The sequence below is a fragment of the Anolis sagrei genome, chromosome 4, assembly GCF_037176765.1.
Source record: "Anolis sagrei isolate rAnoSag1 chromosome 4, rAnoSag1.mat, whole genome shotgun sequence".
Lineage (NCBI taxonomy): Eukaryota > Metazoa > Chordata > Lepidosauria > Squamata > Dactyloidae > Anolis > Anolis sagrei.
In genome coordinates this window covers 83,851,264-83,868,712 of record NC_090024.1, presented here as the reverse complement: position 1 = coordinate 83,868,712, position 17,449 = coordinate 83,851,264, and the positions used below count along the sequence as shown (strand labels likewise).

The 17,449-nt window shown below is 39.8% G+C and overlaps 1 protein-coding gene across 1 annotated transcript in view; it reads right to left on the bottom strand.

Moving 5' to 3' along the window:
• LOC132774583 (uncharacterized) overlaps nucleotides 1-16,927 on the bottom strand; it is a 196,708-nt gene extending 179,781 nt beyond the window's left edge. Inside the window, exons 1-3 of the mRNA XM_067467513.1 lie at nucleotides 16,875-16,927; nucleotides 6,188-6,254; nucleotides 5,710-5,886 (exon numbers count right to left, since the gene is read on the bottom strand). Of these exons, the coding sequence (XP_067323614.1) occupies nucleotides 5,710-5,886; nucleotides 6,188-6,254; nucleotides 16,875-16,886 (256 nt within the window). The 5' untranslated portion in view covers nucleotides 16,887-16,927. The remainder of the gene's footprint in view (nucleotides 1-5,709; nucleotides 5,887-6,187; nucleotides 6,255-16,874) is intronic.
• Between the last annotated feature and the right edge of the window lie 522 nt (nucleotides 16,928-17,449).

Sequence of the window (17,449 nt, the reverse complement as noted above, 5' to 3'; positions counted from 1 at the left end):
CTATTGGAGTGCCCAAAATCTCTTGCCAATGAAAATAGGCGTCAGGGCTGATGAGAGTTTTAGGACCTTATCATAATTGGGAAATAATCCATTTATATCAGTATGCATCCCATATTTGTTTAAGACTGCATACTGTATTCATACCCATCACATCCACTTGTTATGATTCTTATGATCTGAAAACACTGCACTTTGACTCATCACACCACAGAAAGCTAGCTCCTCCCAATCAGTTTGAATGCTTCCCTTTATCACTTTTGAAATGTTTTTTTACCTAATACTGCGCAATGACATAGCCTAGAAGTCTGAAACTACTGTTCTCATGAGATTATAGGTGATACAATGCATACTGATCTTATGATAAGGCATAAAAAACAGCATCTCACCAATGTATAAAATTGTATGAAAACCCTAGTTAGAATCCCATGTACAATTACTGTATTTACTCGCATCCAGTGCTTACCTTGTTTGGCCAAATTATCATGCCAAAATCAGAGTGCACATTACATTCACATAACAGGTTTTTTTGTTTTTTTGTGTGGTTTTTTTGGGTGTCAGGAGCGACTTGAGAAACTACAAGTCGCTTCTGGTGTGAGAGAATTGGCCGTCTGCAAGGACATTGCCCAGAGGACGCCCGGATGATTTGATGTTTTTAATCATCCTTGTGGGAGGCTTCTCTCATGTCCCCGCATGAGGAGATGGAGTTGATAGAGGGAGCTCATCCACCTCTCCCCAGATTCGAACCTGTGACCTGTTGGTCTTCAGTCCTACTGCGCCACCAGGGACTCCTCATATAATAGGGTGATCTTAGTGCTAAACCAAAGCAACAGAGGAAGCTGCTTCAGGAGCACCTGGAGATCCTATTTGAGGGGTGTCATCTGTAATTTAATTATGCTAACTGCTATGTAATCCTGGGATTTGTAGTTTGATGAGGCATCCACACTCTTTGGAAGAGAAGGCTCAAGCCTTGCAAAACTGCAGCCTTCATGACCCCATAGAACTAGGTCGAATAGTTTTTAAGTTACAGGATGGTAGATCTTTATTGAACAGGAGCATACATAGCAGCAGTTGCCCTGATATCCCAGAGGCTGCTGCTCCCCTGCTTTCATCCCTTCTTTCTTTTTTTCTCCCCGCATATCCTTTCTTTCACTTCCTTATTTTCTTCCCTTCTTTACTTTTCCCCCTCCCTTCTTCCTCCCTCCCTTCTACTTTCCTTTCATTTTCCTTCCTTCCTTTCCTTCCTCCAGTGACATCACAGAAGTCCACTTTACCAAGCTGCCAGAGGAAAAAAACTTTTCACCTCCAATTTTTACCTGGCCTGTTAACTTTCCACATTCAAGATTCTGACAATAATTCCCCCAATGCATTTGGAAGTGGAACCGTCACAAGAAAAACTGAGATATGCTCAGGTCCAGACATTTAAATCTGCTTTAAATTGTCAGTGTTGTTGACAGGCGCCTGATAATATTCAGGAGCCTAGGCAGAATCAAATTCTCTGCCATCTAGCCTGCTTGCTATATCCCTCCTTGGGAAATGGACTGCATCTGCTGCTGTTTGTCAAGTCAGTCTTATTTTGCACTGTATAGTTCTGTTGGCAGTGCTTTTTTACTGCAGGCAGCAGAGGGCATTGTGCCAGTATAAGACCTGCTGGCTTTTCTGTGGAACTGCCGTGGGTTGAATCATGTATGAGAAAATAATACTTGCTGGTGTTAATGGAGCTCGTTAATAAACACTATTAGCTGATGCAGCTTTTATTAAGTGGTTTAACTATCAAAAATTTAAATCCACAAGAAAAGCCTGGGATGTGCTTAAAGGCAAGGAATTGCTACAAGGTAAAATTGTATTGACAAGCAAGAGAGAGAAAAACAGCACGATGGCAGAGAAACTAAGAATTTTGGAATCTCTCATTTAGCCATCCGTGGGACATCTTATTAAATTGGACTTGAATGGAATGAGATTTCTTTAATTTTCTGTTTGAATTTTCCCTAAAATATTTTGGCTAACTGGAGTGCAATTTCTCAGCTGGAATAATAACATTCGAAAATAAACAAGGTATTCTGCATAAGGCATTCTTCATGTATTGCAGGCATAGGGGCTAAGGTTTTCAGTCATTTAATATCAAAAGATGGATTAGTTGTGATTGAAATTACACTCAGCTGTAGAATTCATCTTCAGTTTGTCTAAAGATTTTTTTGCGAAACTTTGATGGCCCTACTATACATGCACTAAAATGAGGAAGAAACTGGAAAAAGGGGAAGGGAAGTGGCTATCACTCCAGTTTGCCATTGCGATCGCGCTTGGTCTGATCTCTTTCTCCACTCCAAGTCAGAGTGAGCACCTGACCATCAGCCCAGCTCACTGTCCACCTAAGCAGTTCGAAAACAACTGAGCTGTGAGTAGAGAAATTTGGCATTGCTTAATTGGGGAGGTGTTTTACGGCACCATAAAATGCCAGCGAACAAAGAACAAGAAGCAAAATCAAAGAACTCGCCATCATAGTGGATAGGGCAACAGCACCCCCCTGTGGCTGGAATTGAGCATAACCTCCAGGCGCCGAAGCTGGAGAATGCAGATATACCTCTATCTGTTTGTCTGTCCTGTATGTCTAAAATGGCACTGAATGTTTTCCATGTGTGTGTGTTGTGATCCATCCTGAGTTCCCTTCAGGGTGAGAAGGGTGGAATATAAATGCTGTAAATAAATAAATTATAAATAAATGACGTTTCACAAAACATGTGTGCTGATTTGGATTCATAGCTGAAAAACACATGTTAAAAATGTTCTTAAAACCCAATTTTTGCCCCAAAAAAAGGTGCATATTCATATGACTGTACATCAATGCAGCCAAGGAAAACACTAGTGTTTGTAAACACTAGTGTGGACTGTTCCAGCATATGTCCACACTTTAAAATCCTGAAACAGCTGATCTAGGCTGTAAACAAATAGAGCCACAGACAAACAGGTGGCTAAATGGGAGTACAAACAGGACACACAGGTGGCTAAATGGAAGCACAATTCCTATGAGAACTCTCTGCAACCATTCCTTTTTTCTGATCTTTATAAAATTAGACAGAGTTTGAATTTACAGTAGGGTAAGGAGAGATAATATGAAATCTGCTTATGTGTACATTTAGATATCTGTATGAGCACATATGAGGTCCAGCGCATCTTGGAAGGTCCATTTTTTTTTAAAGTAAGCTTCTGCTGGATGTCTCTTGTCAATCTTGCAGATTTCCAAATTCCAGTACAAATGAAGATGTCAACACAGAAGGGGACTATTTACTGGGACTGACAGGTCTGTGTTTGGACTTGCTGTGAGGTCCCATTATTTTTTGCCCTGTGTATTTGTCTCACATTTAGCTGCTGTATTGTGGGTTCATCTCCACATAATATCTCCAGTGGTACTACTGATGACATTCAAAGTTTTAAAGATCTAAGGACCTTGAAACATGAATGAGTAATTTTCCCTGTATATGTCTATCCATAAACTGAAATCTATTGAAGAATTCCTTGTGTGTTCTATGGGTGGGGGGTGGGGGCACACAAGAGGGGAAGGCATAGAAGAGGGCCTTCTTGGCAGTGGCACCTCATTTGTGGAATGCCTTCCCCTTAAAGGCCCAAATGATGCCAGCATTGGTTTTTCAAAACCATGTCAAGACGGATTTCTATTAAAGCTTTCAAAGCCAATTTTATCATTTATTTATGTAATATAGAAAGCATTGCATCATTATAAAGAATGTGTGCATTCTTCTAATTGTTTTAGCCTTTGATGAGCTTTTTACTTCTTTAAGCTCTTTAATATGTCTTCAGCTTCTTTATATTATTGATTATAATTTAAATTCTTAATATTGTTTTAACCATTTGCTGCCCTGAAATTTCATAACAAAAATATAAAAATCTCATAACAAAATGAGAAATATATTTTCAATTTTTTAATAAACAAAGGAAGAACACGGGAAGCTGCTTTATATTAGATGTATATATTTCCTTTGCCTACCACAGTAATATCAGTTCTAACTGTCAATGGCTTTCCACAGATTTGGGCAGAGCTCTCTAATTTCACCTATTATCCATTTTAAAAAGCTGGAAATGTCAGGGAATGAATTTAGTGCCTTCTGCTTACATATAAGCTAATACCTGACTCCTAGGAAAGAGATCATAGTAGTTCTACTTGGCTTGCCAAGCAGCCAAAAAACCTTTTCATTTTCCCACATCAACTAGGGACAAAGATTTATAGGTACTATATCACAAAAGTAAAGCCCTTCATTCCGAGTTGAATGAGTGTTTTTCACTCCTAATACAGAGGCTATTGAAGTGTAATGGCTACGGATAAAACCTACCGCATATTTTCAAGAGAATAAACTAAGTACAGCAGCATTCACATATGAGTAAATATGTACAAGATTGTGCTACACAAATATGAGTTGGCAAGTTTCTAATTTCAGTATCATCTTAACCATGCACATAATTTGGTGGCCTGAGATAAGCCCCGGCCTCTTAGCTTCAGTATTTCTATAGCAAATATAGGGCTGTGAAGTTGGATCATATGAAGTGCTTCTGACATACTTGAGAAGCCATAATACAAATATTGAGGATTAAACACGTGCAAAAGCTGCAGACAAGGGACTCATCCATACTGAAAGAGATGCTGCTGATGTCATACTAACAAAAGAATAAATCCTCAATGACTATATCATCACTTTGTCATCATCATCATCATCATTCTTTTTATCCTGTTTCTTTCTCCCAAGACTGAGATTTGCAAATTGTAATATACATAGGTTACAATAATGCATTCCAACCTCTCTTTCTATCTGTCTCTGCATCATCTGAGAGTCAACATGGTATAATGGCTACAACTCTGAAGCCTAGGGTCCAAATTTCTACTCAACCATGGAAACTCACTGGGTGACCTTGGGAAAGTCACACTCTCTTAACCTCAAAAGAAGTCAAAAACAAATCTCCACTGAACAAATCTTACCAGGAAAATGATAGACTAGCCTTAAGACTGGCCTACTTCAGGAACTAATTCATGGAGCCGTGGTGGCACTATGGGTTAAACCCTTGTGCCAGCTGAAATGATGACCTGAAGGTTGGTGGTTCATATCTGTGAGATTGGGGAGCTCCTGTCTGTCAGCTCCAGCTTCCCATGTGGGGACATGAGAGAAGCCTCCCACAAGATGGTAAAACATCTGGGTGTCCCTGGGCAACGTCCTTGCAGACAACCAATTCTCACACACCAGAAGCAATTTGCAGTTTCTCAAGTCGCTTCTGACACAGAAAAAAAAATCAGGAACTACCTGAAGACACACAATAAAATGCATTGACAACCAGAATGCAGATTCCTGTTGCAAATGTTTTCTGTCATCTAATTGATGTATATATTATGAGTTAATGCTACTTAAATCATTCTATTTTGCTTTCAGTCCATCTTATCTGTTGATGTAGGATGCCTTTGTATTACTTTTCTCTAACAAGAATGTGGCTGGCAATGGGGGGAACAAAGAAAGAAAGATCTTCAGACATTTTAACATCAGACATTTGCAGCAATCATTTTGTGCTTTCCAGTTTTAACCTTCCTGGTTTCCAAGGTAGTTCCTTCTGAGGAATGCAAGAGGAACGTCTGGTACATCCCATGGAATGCACAGGTTAGACCAAGAACAGAACCACTGTCATTCAATTGGATGATGATCAAGAGTGAAGTCTCACCTCTTGGTTCAGACCGGGCTTGCTGCTTGAGTTTTTGTTGGCAAGCTACAAGGGTGCTATCCGTCTTGTCACATCGAATAACATCCACCTCTGAAGTCTGATATGCTGAAAGGTTTATACTGCTGATGTTAAAAACTGGATTTGTAATACCTTCTGTTGCAACTCCCTCGTTTTCTCCTATTGGGGGAAAATGCAACAAGGTCAGATGAGCACCCGAGACAGTGACAAGCAGAAAATTCTATCTACTAATTCCTTTACTGAAAGGCTTGAGTGTTATCAGCATCAAATGGCACCAAAACAGAATTAGGTTAAAATTAACTCTTTATTAAAATAAAAAAGGGGGGGGATAAATGATTAAAATAATTACAAATTGCACCCTGACAAGCAAGAGCAAAATTTCGCCCACAGCCATTTGTCTGTAATTAGTTAATTAATCCTTACACAAATTATGAGCAATAACTCATCAAGCAAGGCTCACCCATCAGAAATTCAGCCGACTTGGATTTCTTCTGCTTAGTTTGTTTCAGAGCCTTCTGCTGGAACTTCTGGAGGGAAATTGTTAAATGAATAAATTAGCTTAAGAACGAAGATCACCCTTTATGATCCACAACTAACACAGTGTTTTAAATACGGGATGGCATTGAAATGTCATTTAATTTACATCTCTGCTAAAGGGGTCAAACACTAATTGAACAACAGAAGTGGAAGAATTAAATAAAAACAGTAGAAGAAAAGTTAAGACAAATGCCAAATGAAGGTCATGCTAAAATACTTCTTTTCAAAAATAAATCAATTATAATTAATACAAAGAATCATTATCAACGGAACACTTGCCCTTGGATTCAGCATTCAGTGGAGACATTCTCTGGAGCAGGCACGCATATAGGAAAGTTTTCTCCAAACACCTACTTATTTGTAAGGCTAAATGTATTTTTATTCCCTTTTGTTTCTTCAGGGTCATGTTGCATCAAGTACATACTTTACTATACCAAGAAAATGGTCATTTGTACTATCACTATGCTTTATCGAATTTATTTATTATTTATTTACAATATTTCTAACCTGCCTTTCTCGAACCCGAAGGTGACTCAAGATGGCTTACTACCACCAAAAACAATACCAAATCAGGAAGACAGCATATATAGAGAGATGGGAATTATTTGGTCCTCTAGATATAGCTGGAATGACCCTTCCAGCAGTCTTGCCAGCATATCCAATAGAGAAGAATTCTGGGAGCTGCCATTCAATAACTAGAGGATCAGATGAGTCTTACCTTTGAGTTCATGAAGGCAATAATAGACTATAACTACCTCTACCAGGTGAAATAATCTGGAGCAATCTACTCTGGAGCTACCCAGGCAGATATACCATAGGAGATCTGGATGTATTGGTGAGGTAGTGCCCCAAAGGCATTTTGCAATCCACGTGGCCATCCAGGCTAACAGTACATTAGCACTGGTGCACTGTCCTGAGACTCACCACCGCAGCTTCACCAACCGGAAGTAGCTTCCCAAACAAAGCCTTATGGCTGAAGTCATTTCTGCTGAGGTCACTATAGGGCACCCAGCCATCCAGTAAAAGTAGCCACATTGGGTTTGCTCTTTTGGGGTAAACATTGACCATAGAGTCACCCTCAAGGATCTACAGATTCTTAAGAGAGAACATAATCATCACATCTGCTAATAACCAATTCAGAAAAAGTTAAACCCATACATATGGAGATCCAGCAGCCTATTGATTTGTATTTTTTCTAATGTACTTCTAATGTAAACTGCTTGTACTTCTAATGTAAACTGCTTTCAGTATGAAATAGTATGCACCCATCACCAATAATTAATGTTTCTCCACTATTTTCTACATTTAAATTGGTCTTAATGAAGACTCCAAGGTAGCTTTTGGGTTTTAGACCAAGAAGATTTCTGAGTTTTAGACTAATTTATGATTTTCAAATTGATCTCATCTCATTTAAGTACATTTTCAGCAAAGGGATAATTTAATGATATCCCAAATTTCAGAGAAATTGGAGTCTGTTCTTTTTCTAGGTCCACTTTATACTTTACTGACTTAAAGAGTGAAAGCAGATGCAACAAGAATCATGCTCAGCTAAGGTACTGAAGAGATAATTTACTAGGTCGATACGTGAGAACCACAAATGGTACATTGTACCATTTATCCTTTTCATGAACATATACCAATGGTGGCAATCTGGCTATTGTGAGACTATAGTTCCCAGCTATTTTGTATAGCATGGTCAATGGTAAGAAATGTTGGGAACTGTAATCCTAAAATATTTGGAGAGAAGCATGATCCACACTCCTGCCATGTAGTGCATCAAGCACCAACATTTGGTACAGTCAGATACCTGCCACAGCCCATTCCTTGCCAAGGGACCTACCACCAATTTCCAGAATCCCTTATCTCTGCTACTCCTCTGTTGTCACTTGCTTCCCTGCCTTCTTTAGCCCCTTCTGCACTATCCTTACATGTCAGGATCCGATCCGAGATTATCTGCCTTTAACTGGACTGTATGAGTCTCCACTACCATATAATCTGGGATAAAGAGATAATCTGGGATCAGATCCCAGGATATAAGGACAGTGTAGAAGGATCCTTTGTGCAATCATTGAGTATAAGAAGCAAAAGGAATGGGTAGAATCAACATTGCCCATGCCTCTGCTCCATAAGGAGAAGAGAAACATGGAAAAAGGGGACTTCTGGTGACAGCAAATGAATAATCACAGCAAAAACCGAGCTAGAAAGAATCACAGCAAAAACAGAGCTAGAAAGCAGTCATTCTTAGAGAAGACAATTCATTGAGGTCACTTTGACTAAGAAACCGGAATTGCACACCATACCTATTCTTCCCATCCTTTCTGCTTCCACAATCTATTTTATGTGACCCAGAAAACAGCTCAAAACTTTTGCCCTCAAGCCTTAACACAAACTTGAATGGGGTACCCTAAACCAATGGTTGTATTGTTTGTGAACTAAAATAAACTAAAAGATTTCACTTATATAAAACCAAGGGTAGTATAATATTGAGTGTGCTACTTGTTCAGAAATGCTAGTATGGAAACAGCAATATTTACTGTAATTGATTACATCTAGTTCCTGTGTTTTACTTAGTATGGCAGGAAAAAGGGGAAAGTATAAGAATAAAAAGACTTATTCCATAGTCTCAATAAATCTGTCAAAATAATTAAACTATAATTCAAATGACTTCTGATTTTAAGTGATAGTATGGTGTCACAGAGGCAAGCTAAGACATTTACATAAAAGAAAGAGAAAAGTGGGATAGATGTTCTATTTTTTCAATCCATTTTTTAAAGATTTTTAGATTTCCAAATGTTTGAAGTGCACCATCATCCTTAAATTATTTGGGTTGTTGTAGGTTTTTCGGGCTATATGGCCATGGTCTAGAGGCATTCTCTCCTGACGTTTCGCCTGCATCTATGGCAAGCATCCTCAGAGGTGGTGAGGTCACAAAAACTCACTACCTCTGAGGATGCTTGCCATAGATGCAGGCGAAACGTCAGGAGAGAATGCCTCTAGACCATGGCCATATAGCCCGAAAAACCTACAACAACCCAGTGCTTCCGGCCATGAAAGCTTCGACAATACCTTAAATTATTTGGTGTATTAAGTAACCTGTATTTGCCAATTTTTTTTTACTTTGCTTTAAATCTCTTCTTTTAAAAATAAAATTGAAGGAATTAGAATATTTTAAAAAGTTAATATAAGTCGCAATCTGTTTAACACTTATGACTCATCATGGTGAACCAATTCAAATACAATTGGTATGTGACTCCCTTAATGTCTTAGGCATCATGTTGAACATTAGGTCAGAATTACAACATGAGTTAAGTATCCTTGATATTTGGTGTGCCTTCAAGGCAAGATGTTTTTCACCTGTGAAGAACATCTAAGGGCTAAAGAAGATGTTAACATTCCCATGACTTCCACATCTGTTGGATGGCATTTCCCATAATCCAACCAATATACCATGGTTGACTTGGAACCAGAGGCTGTAGTCCAACACATGCAGAAAGCAAACAGCACTGTGATCATGAACCAAAAGTTCATATACAAGGAGCTCTGTGACTAAGATCTCCTATGTGTATGTGTTTATGTGTGACTTGGTTTTTGTTTTAAAAAGATGCCCCAATTCATTTGGGAAACAAAGTACTGGAAGGTGGCTGCCTTAACCTTTCCCCCTAGATCAGGGGTCCTCAAACTAAGGCCCGGGGGCCGAATGTGGCCCTCCAAGGTCATTTACCTGGCCCTTGCTTAGGGTCAACCTAAGTTTGTAACAACTTGAAAGCACAGAACAACAACAACATTCCTATCTCATCAGCCAAAAGCAGACCCACACTTCCCATTGAAATACTAATAAATTTATATTTGTTAAAAATGTTCTTCATTTTAATTATTGCATTGTTTTAAGTGGTTTTTGCACTGCAAATAAGATATGTGCAATGTGCATAGGAATTCATTCATGCTTTTTTCAAATTATAATCCGGCCCTCCAACAGTTTGAGGGACTGTGACCTGGCCCTCTGTTTAAAAAGTTTGTAGACTCCTGCCCTAGATCAATGAACATCTGTCTTAGGGAATCCTTGGTCTTGTAGACTAGCAAGATGATTAGGATTTTCTCCTTGAGAGCTTCATTCTACTCCCCTAAAGTACAATGACAGAGTTCCCGAGCAAATAATTTTAATACCTCCATAAGGAACAACCCTAGATTCCAGAGGATGGACCCATAATCGTTACAATGGTATGAAACTCCTGCTACTATGTTAGTCATACTTTCTAAAAGGCAAAAACATTGGTAGTTGAAGTTCAAGATATGCAGGCTTGATGATCGGGAAGTAGCTATAAACAAGTTTCTGTTCTATCAAATTGAAGTAGCCCTGGGTCCTCTTCGGGGTGAGAAGGGCAAAATATAAATGGTTTAAATAATAAATAAATAAATAAATATTTATCAGCCATGTGTTTTTCTGTAGAAATTAAGGTATCTCCCACATTCATAAAATACATGATGCATATACTACCTTCTTTAGCAAGGACCCATACTTCCAAATATAGGATTTTGGCATCTTGTTTCGTCTACATACAAAGAAAAACTGCACAATTCTCATATAGAGGACATCTCTTATGAAACATTACACCTGATGCCTACCACATAGATTTCCTAGAGAGATAAAACTAAGGAGAATCATGTTTGCCACTTTAAGGAAAGTTGAAATAAAAAAAACAATAAATGTGTGTGTGTGTGTGTGTGTGTGTATAGTGCAAGTCTCATGCTAAGATTGCTTATGTTTGACATCTTAAAGTGGCCTCCAGATAGTACTATTAAAAAGCATGCAGCGGTTTTGGACAGCCTAAAAGATTATGACATAACATAATGGAGAAATAATGAGAGAGATATACGGTTCAGATTATTTAGGGCTTCAGAAATCAAAACTAGCAGCTCCTGTATAAGGAAGAGAAAGCAGGGAAGCTGCCATGGAGCATCGGTACAGTCTTGTTCAAGGAATCAGTCCCTAACAGTTCTGGAAGTGGGGCGGGGGGGGGGGGGTGTTCACATATTAAAATAGTAAAATCTGGATCAGTGACATGATCAGAGATAATAATTTCTTGGCAAATTACATAAACTATTATATGAGTTCCCATTACCGTTGCACAGATCACAAAAAAAAAATCCCATCAGAAAATGTTTCTACTTCAAGGGAACTGACCATTGGGTAAGCAGTAGGCCTGTTTGATCAAGAAAAAATTTGTTTCTAAAATCGATTTGTAATTGGGGTGTTTTTTTGTTTCGATATTTAAAATATTTACAAAACTTTCCAAAAAAATGTTTTGTTATTTACGAAATTTCGTAAATATTTACAAAACATTTTAGAAACAAATTTTTTCTTGATCAAACAGGCCTAAGATAAACTGAAACTCCATTTGCCTAGTTTCCAACAGACCTCTGAGGATGCCTGCCATAGATGTGGGCAAAATGTCAGGAGAGAATGCTTCTGGAACATGGTCATACATACAGCCCTGAAAACTCACAGGCAAAAGAGCCTGAAAACTCACAGCAAGAGCGCCATCCGATCAGCTCCGGCTCCTGCTCCCTCCTCCTCCTCCTCCTCCTCCTGGCACTTCCTGCAACACAGCTGGGAGGAGGAGGAGGAGGAGGAGGAGGAGGGCGCAGGAGCCGGAGCCGATGGGATGGCGCGCGCGCGCGCGCGCGCCATCCCATCGGCTCCGGCTCCTGCGGCCTCCTCCTCCTCCTCCTCCTCCTCCTCCTGGCACTTCCTGCAACACAGCTGGGAGGAGGAGGAGGAGGAGGAGGGCGCAGGAGCCGGAGCCGATTGGATGGCGCGCGCACTTGCGCGCCATCCCATCGGCTCCGGCTCCTGCGCCCTCCTCCTCCTCCTCCTCCTCCTCCTGGCACTTCCTGCAACACAGCTGGGAGGAGGAGGAGGAGGGCGCAGGAGCCGGAGCCGATTGGATGGCGCGTGTGCGCGCGCGCCATCCAATCGGCTCCGGCTCCTGCGCCCTCCTCCTCCTCCTCCTCCTCCCAGCTGTGTTGCTCGCACCGCCCCTTCGCCCCGCCCGCCCCATTTACTGCTGGGGTGCTTGGGAGCGCCGGATTGGCTCCCAGGCACCAGCAGCACAGCAGCCTCCATCCCATTAACGAGACGAGCTGAAGCTCGTTAAAAAAATGGGGCTGCTGTTTCGATATTTTTAAACCCTTCCGGGTTTGAAAATATGTTTTGAAATCGCGTCGGATATGGTAAAAATAACGATTAAATTACGAAATAACGAATTAATGAACTAAAACGGACAGGCCTAGTAAGCAGAATGTATTGCTTTGACACTTCAATATTAGGAGGCCAGCTGCCTGTCAGACCTGTTTCGTTTTAAACAATTCTTTAACTGTTTATGGCCAGTGTCACAATTAGCACCAAGTTGCACTCTCTCAGCCACAGAGGAAGGCAAAATAAAATCCCTTTGAACAAATATTTCTAAAAAAAATCCCATGGTGGGTTCACTTTAGGGTTGCCATAAGTCAAAAATGACTCGAAGGCAAACAAAAAATAGCTCCCCAATCCTATCTCTACAACTATGTAGCTGTAATTAAATACTCTGTGCTTTTAACACTGTGAACAGCCCTGAGTCCCCTTCGGAGTTGAGAAGGGTAGTATACAAATACTGCAAATTATTATTATTATTATTATTATTATTATTATTATTTTAAATAATTTACTCCTACAGTGCACCTGAGAAAGGAGATTTAAATTCATGGAAGCTCAAAAGAAAAATAGGCATATAGAGTCCTTTCTTCCACCTCTTCCCTTTTTATGTTGAAATAGACTAAAACAAGTGTTTCTTTGACTACTGTCAACAATTTTTTTTAAGTATCTCCGGGAATCACCTGCACATACTGAAGGAAACTGATAAATTTGGTTTACACAAGCTACACAACCTGTTCTATGTAGATCGTAATTTCACAGTCACTATACTAATGTATGTCACTCAATACTCTGTCCTAATTTTCACCTGCCATATCTAGAGTATGCACCTGCCATATCTAGAGTATAGCAAAACCAGAACCCAACTATGCCATAATGGTGGAAAACTGAACACAGGTTTTTGGAGAACTGAATTTACCTCTCAGCTACTCTTATACCTGTTCAGAGGGAGGAGCTATAGCTCAGTTCAGATATCAGCCAGGTGTGTGTGTTTTTCATGCCAGAGTATGGATTATTGCCTAAGCAATCAGAATCTTTTTTTTAGTGTGACATATATTTCTTTGCCCCACCTTCCAGCAGCTTGACTTTGGTACCCTGTAGCCAAGATTGTGGTTTTATTTACATGTTTGTAAAGGAGATAGGATGGGAGAACTGATGGCATTACAAGTACAGAGCTTTGGAATGATGGCATTCTGATCTCTTGTAATTCAATTGTTTTAAGCATTTGCCTTTTCCTGTGCAAACCTGTGATTTCTTGGCAGAGAGAATCCATGGTCTGTCTCAGCTGTACAATGGCATGATTTTCAAGTGTAATATTACCTCGAAAGATTATTTCCATTTTCTCCCCCTTTAAATTAACAGTGCATATTTTAATGGGGACAGTTTGACACTTACTGTGTTCTTACGATCTAATGTGATTGTGCATTTTTACTGAGCAATCACATTCTTTGGAAGAATGAGCCAAACTCTCCATAGTTTAAATAGTGAAGGAAATGAATAAAATATGTTTTCCTTTTGGGGACGCTTGCATTTGCAATGTTTTTGCAGACTAATTCTAGAACACAGTAATGAAGTCTGTGTGAAAAGGCAGAATTGCAGCAGCGGTAGCAGCCACCGCAGCAGCCGCAGCAACAAAAACCTCTCATTTATAACCAGTGACAAGTAAAACCTATGAAGTTTTTAAAAGAATGTGATTGTTGTCAGAAGGAATTGGGTACAACAAAGCCATGTTCAGTTCTGGTTCCACTCAAAGCCATGGCTCAGGGGTTCTGCGAAAGCTGCTGCGAGGCTGGTGGGCACAGACCAGCAAGAAAGTGAATTTTGCATACTGTACGGATCATCGCTCAGTTCAGGGCAGTCAGATTGAATCTGTGATCAACCAATTGTGCTTCATGAAACCGTCAGCCTGCATTTGTGTCTCGCTGTTTTCTCCTGTCCCGCTGTAAACAAGCTGTGCTCTGAGCTGTCTCCCTACCCTTATCTGCTCGGCGAAGATCACACAGACAGACCTCATCAGCCGGCTTAGAGTTAAAGTTAAAGTTACCACTTCCAGACAGCAGTCCCTACGCAGGCTGGGAGTCAAAAAGAAGAGAGCCTTTGGAATGACAGAGTTTTAGTTCCTTTTAGGAAACACATACCTTAGACTGAGACACAGGCTGGCATGTTGTGTCTCCTTCGTGAAATTAAATTAGGTGTTCTTAAAGGGAACAGCGGTTACAAACATTCAGCAAGCCAGCTCAGCAGATTCATCTGCCATGGATTCTTACACTTCATCCATGCCCCACCTTTGGGATCCTGTCTGGATACTGCCCAAAGAGAAGCAGGAGCTGGAAATGCATTGTCAATCTGATAGGATTCCAGGAACCTAACAATGCTTGAAATGCTCCAAGGAGTGTAATGATGGTAAACAGGAACAGGTACCATGGCTTCTGCTTTCATTCACTTCAGTGAGAGCATTACTCTTTAAACATAAAACAGAACCTGGTTTCCAAAGCTCTATCTTCCTAGGGAAATATGGCTGGAATCTTACTTTAATGTAATGTAATACATCTTCCTCCTGTGAGTCAATCCTGCTAATGTGCTTGGTCTTCTATAACAGTTCAGCCCTCTTTAGACTTTGCCTTATGCATTCAGAGTGAGAACCTTCCAACTTGCAACCAGTCACTGGCTTATCGCTCAGTCTCTTTAAGCAACAACATTAGAAGTGAAACAGCTTGCAAATCTGCACCTGTCTGCTTTTAGGCAAAGTGAACAATTTACAGCTAAGTATGAATATGCCACATGATGGGGAGTCAATTATGCTGTAGTTCCATGGTTATTGTTCTTGTTGTTGTACAAGCTGGCACTAAAGGTTTTAAAAGTAACTTTTTGAAAAGATTTTTTTGTCAAAGAGCTAAGGCAACCATTTAAATAACCACGGATTTATCTTCATGTTGTATATGGGGGGTGCACAGATTGTACAGAACCTCTACAAAGGATACACAGAATATACAATGTATATGCCAAAATGATTACATTGGTCTGTTCATTCCAGCTATTCAATATATTCCCAAACAGTAGTGCTATCGTAAAATTGCAGGTCCAAATTGCTTCTCTAGATAAACCTATTCCAAGTTATTGTTTTCATTTAATATACTTAATCCAGAGTTCTTTAGGCCAATGCTACTGAAAAGTGGTGGTCCATGAAATGCAAGCAGTCCACAAGCTATTAGCTGTTCGTCCCTGGAGAGTTACCATGATGAAAGAACCAATTATAGCCCATGGGACACAAATATGGCATTGGGGAAAAAACAATGCTAGCCCCCTCCTCCCATATCAGATAACTTAGGAAGCACTGTTTCCAGCAACATAACTCTGGTTTGAATGCATATATAGCATGTACACATATAATTACCATACAGATACATCCATACAATAAAAATAAAGTTTTATTTGGTGAAAAATACTTCTAAAACAGTAGTGAGGAATAAACATAATCATTGTAGAATTATGCACTTTCCCAATTAAAAGACAAACACATTTTTATTTTATCTGTTTATTTTGCTGTTTTTAAAACAACATCAGATTGCTGATTTAAAAAATGGGGTAACTGATAAGAATGCACTCACCACCCTGAATGGGGTGCTAGAAGAGCAGAATAGAGGGTTTAAACAAATCAATCAATATTTTAAAAGTGTAAATTTAAAACAGAATGCTTTCATTATGTTTTGATTCAACCAACTGCCCATTTGTATTTCTGCTTTAAACAATAAGCACTGCTATGATGGGTTGAATGAGGCAGAGACTGTCACAAACATGAGTCTCGGTAGTAATTAATGTAGTTTAATATGGTTGTTGGCACACATCTCGCATGACAGATAATGTTCCAACATGTCACTGATAGGACCTTTCAGCACAGCTTTAGGAGAGCTACCAGGCACTGCCGAGGTTGGTTAGGTCAAAGGGTTGAACCATGTGTAATTCAGAACAGAGGAGGTCCCACGGTCACTCCACAAAAACAATTACACTACTTATTTCACTCTGTCCCTTGCCCGAAATTCACAAGCCTCACAGTTTCAGTGCAGTCAATCTCGTTCTGCCCCTGGGCTAGAAAACCACATGAAAATATGTGGTGCTGTGTTTATAAATCTAATCAAAAATAGAAACAGCAGACAGGCACAATGAGGTTCTACTATAGATCCCTGGGAATACTCTAAATTCTTGAAGGCACTTTTGTTTAACTTCTGTGGGTCCCCCTCTCTCTATTAGTACTACATTGTCTACAATTCTCGTTAATCATTCCCCTTCACTTCTCAGTAACAGAAAAAAGGGGGAAAGTGCCTGCCTGCCTGCCTGCTTCCATTCTGTCACTCTTATGAATAATATTATGAAGGAAAAAAAACCATTATCTTAAATTTCCCCTCAAAAATTAATCGCTTACCTCCCTATCCATGCTTGTCTTCCCAATCGGAGGCCGTACAAACAGAAAACAAAGGAATGCTTCTGCCTACAACAGAAAACCCACAGAAAAACCTAGATAAATAAATGATCATTCAACTTGCACATATTTGACCTTGTCCTAATTTAAGTTAAGCAGTTCTGTTTGCAGAGAATACTTTGAGAAAGATATTGCCAAAGGCAGGAGTGGTAAGAGGCGGGAGGGATCGCCTTTCTTTCATGCAGCCTTAATACAGGCTTAATACTGAATTAGTGTCATTGGTTCTTTCTATGGGTGGGTGGAGGACCAGCATCAGAAGAGAAATGTTTAAACAACAGCAAAAGTTGGCAACATTGAGAAATACCAAAGAATATGTGGCAGCCCTGACAGCCACAGCAAGTGGCATCTAAACACATTTGCAACAGGAGAAGAGTTTTCAGCATATGTTATATTTATCTGTGCAGTGAATGTTGTAATATGGGCCAGGATTCAAAGGATCACATAGACTTGTGTTGCACATCCAAGAATGCTCTTTGCTTATGTTGCTAGAAAAGATGTCCCATGCCATGATGCAAACC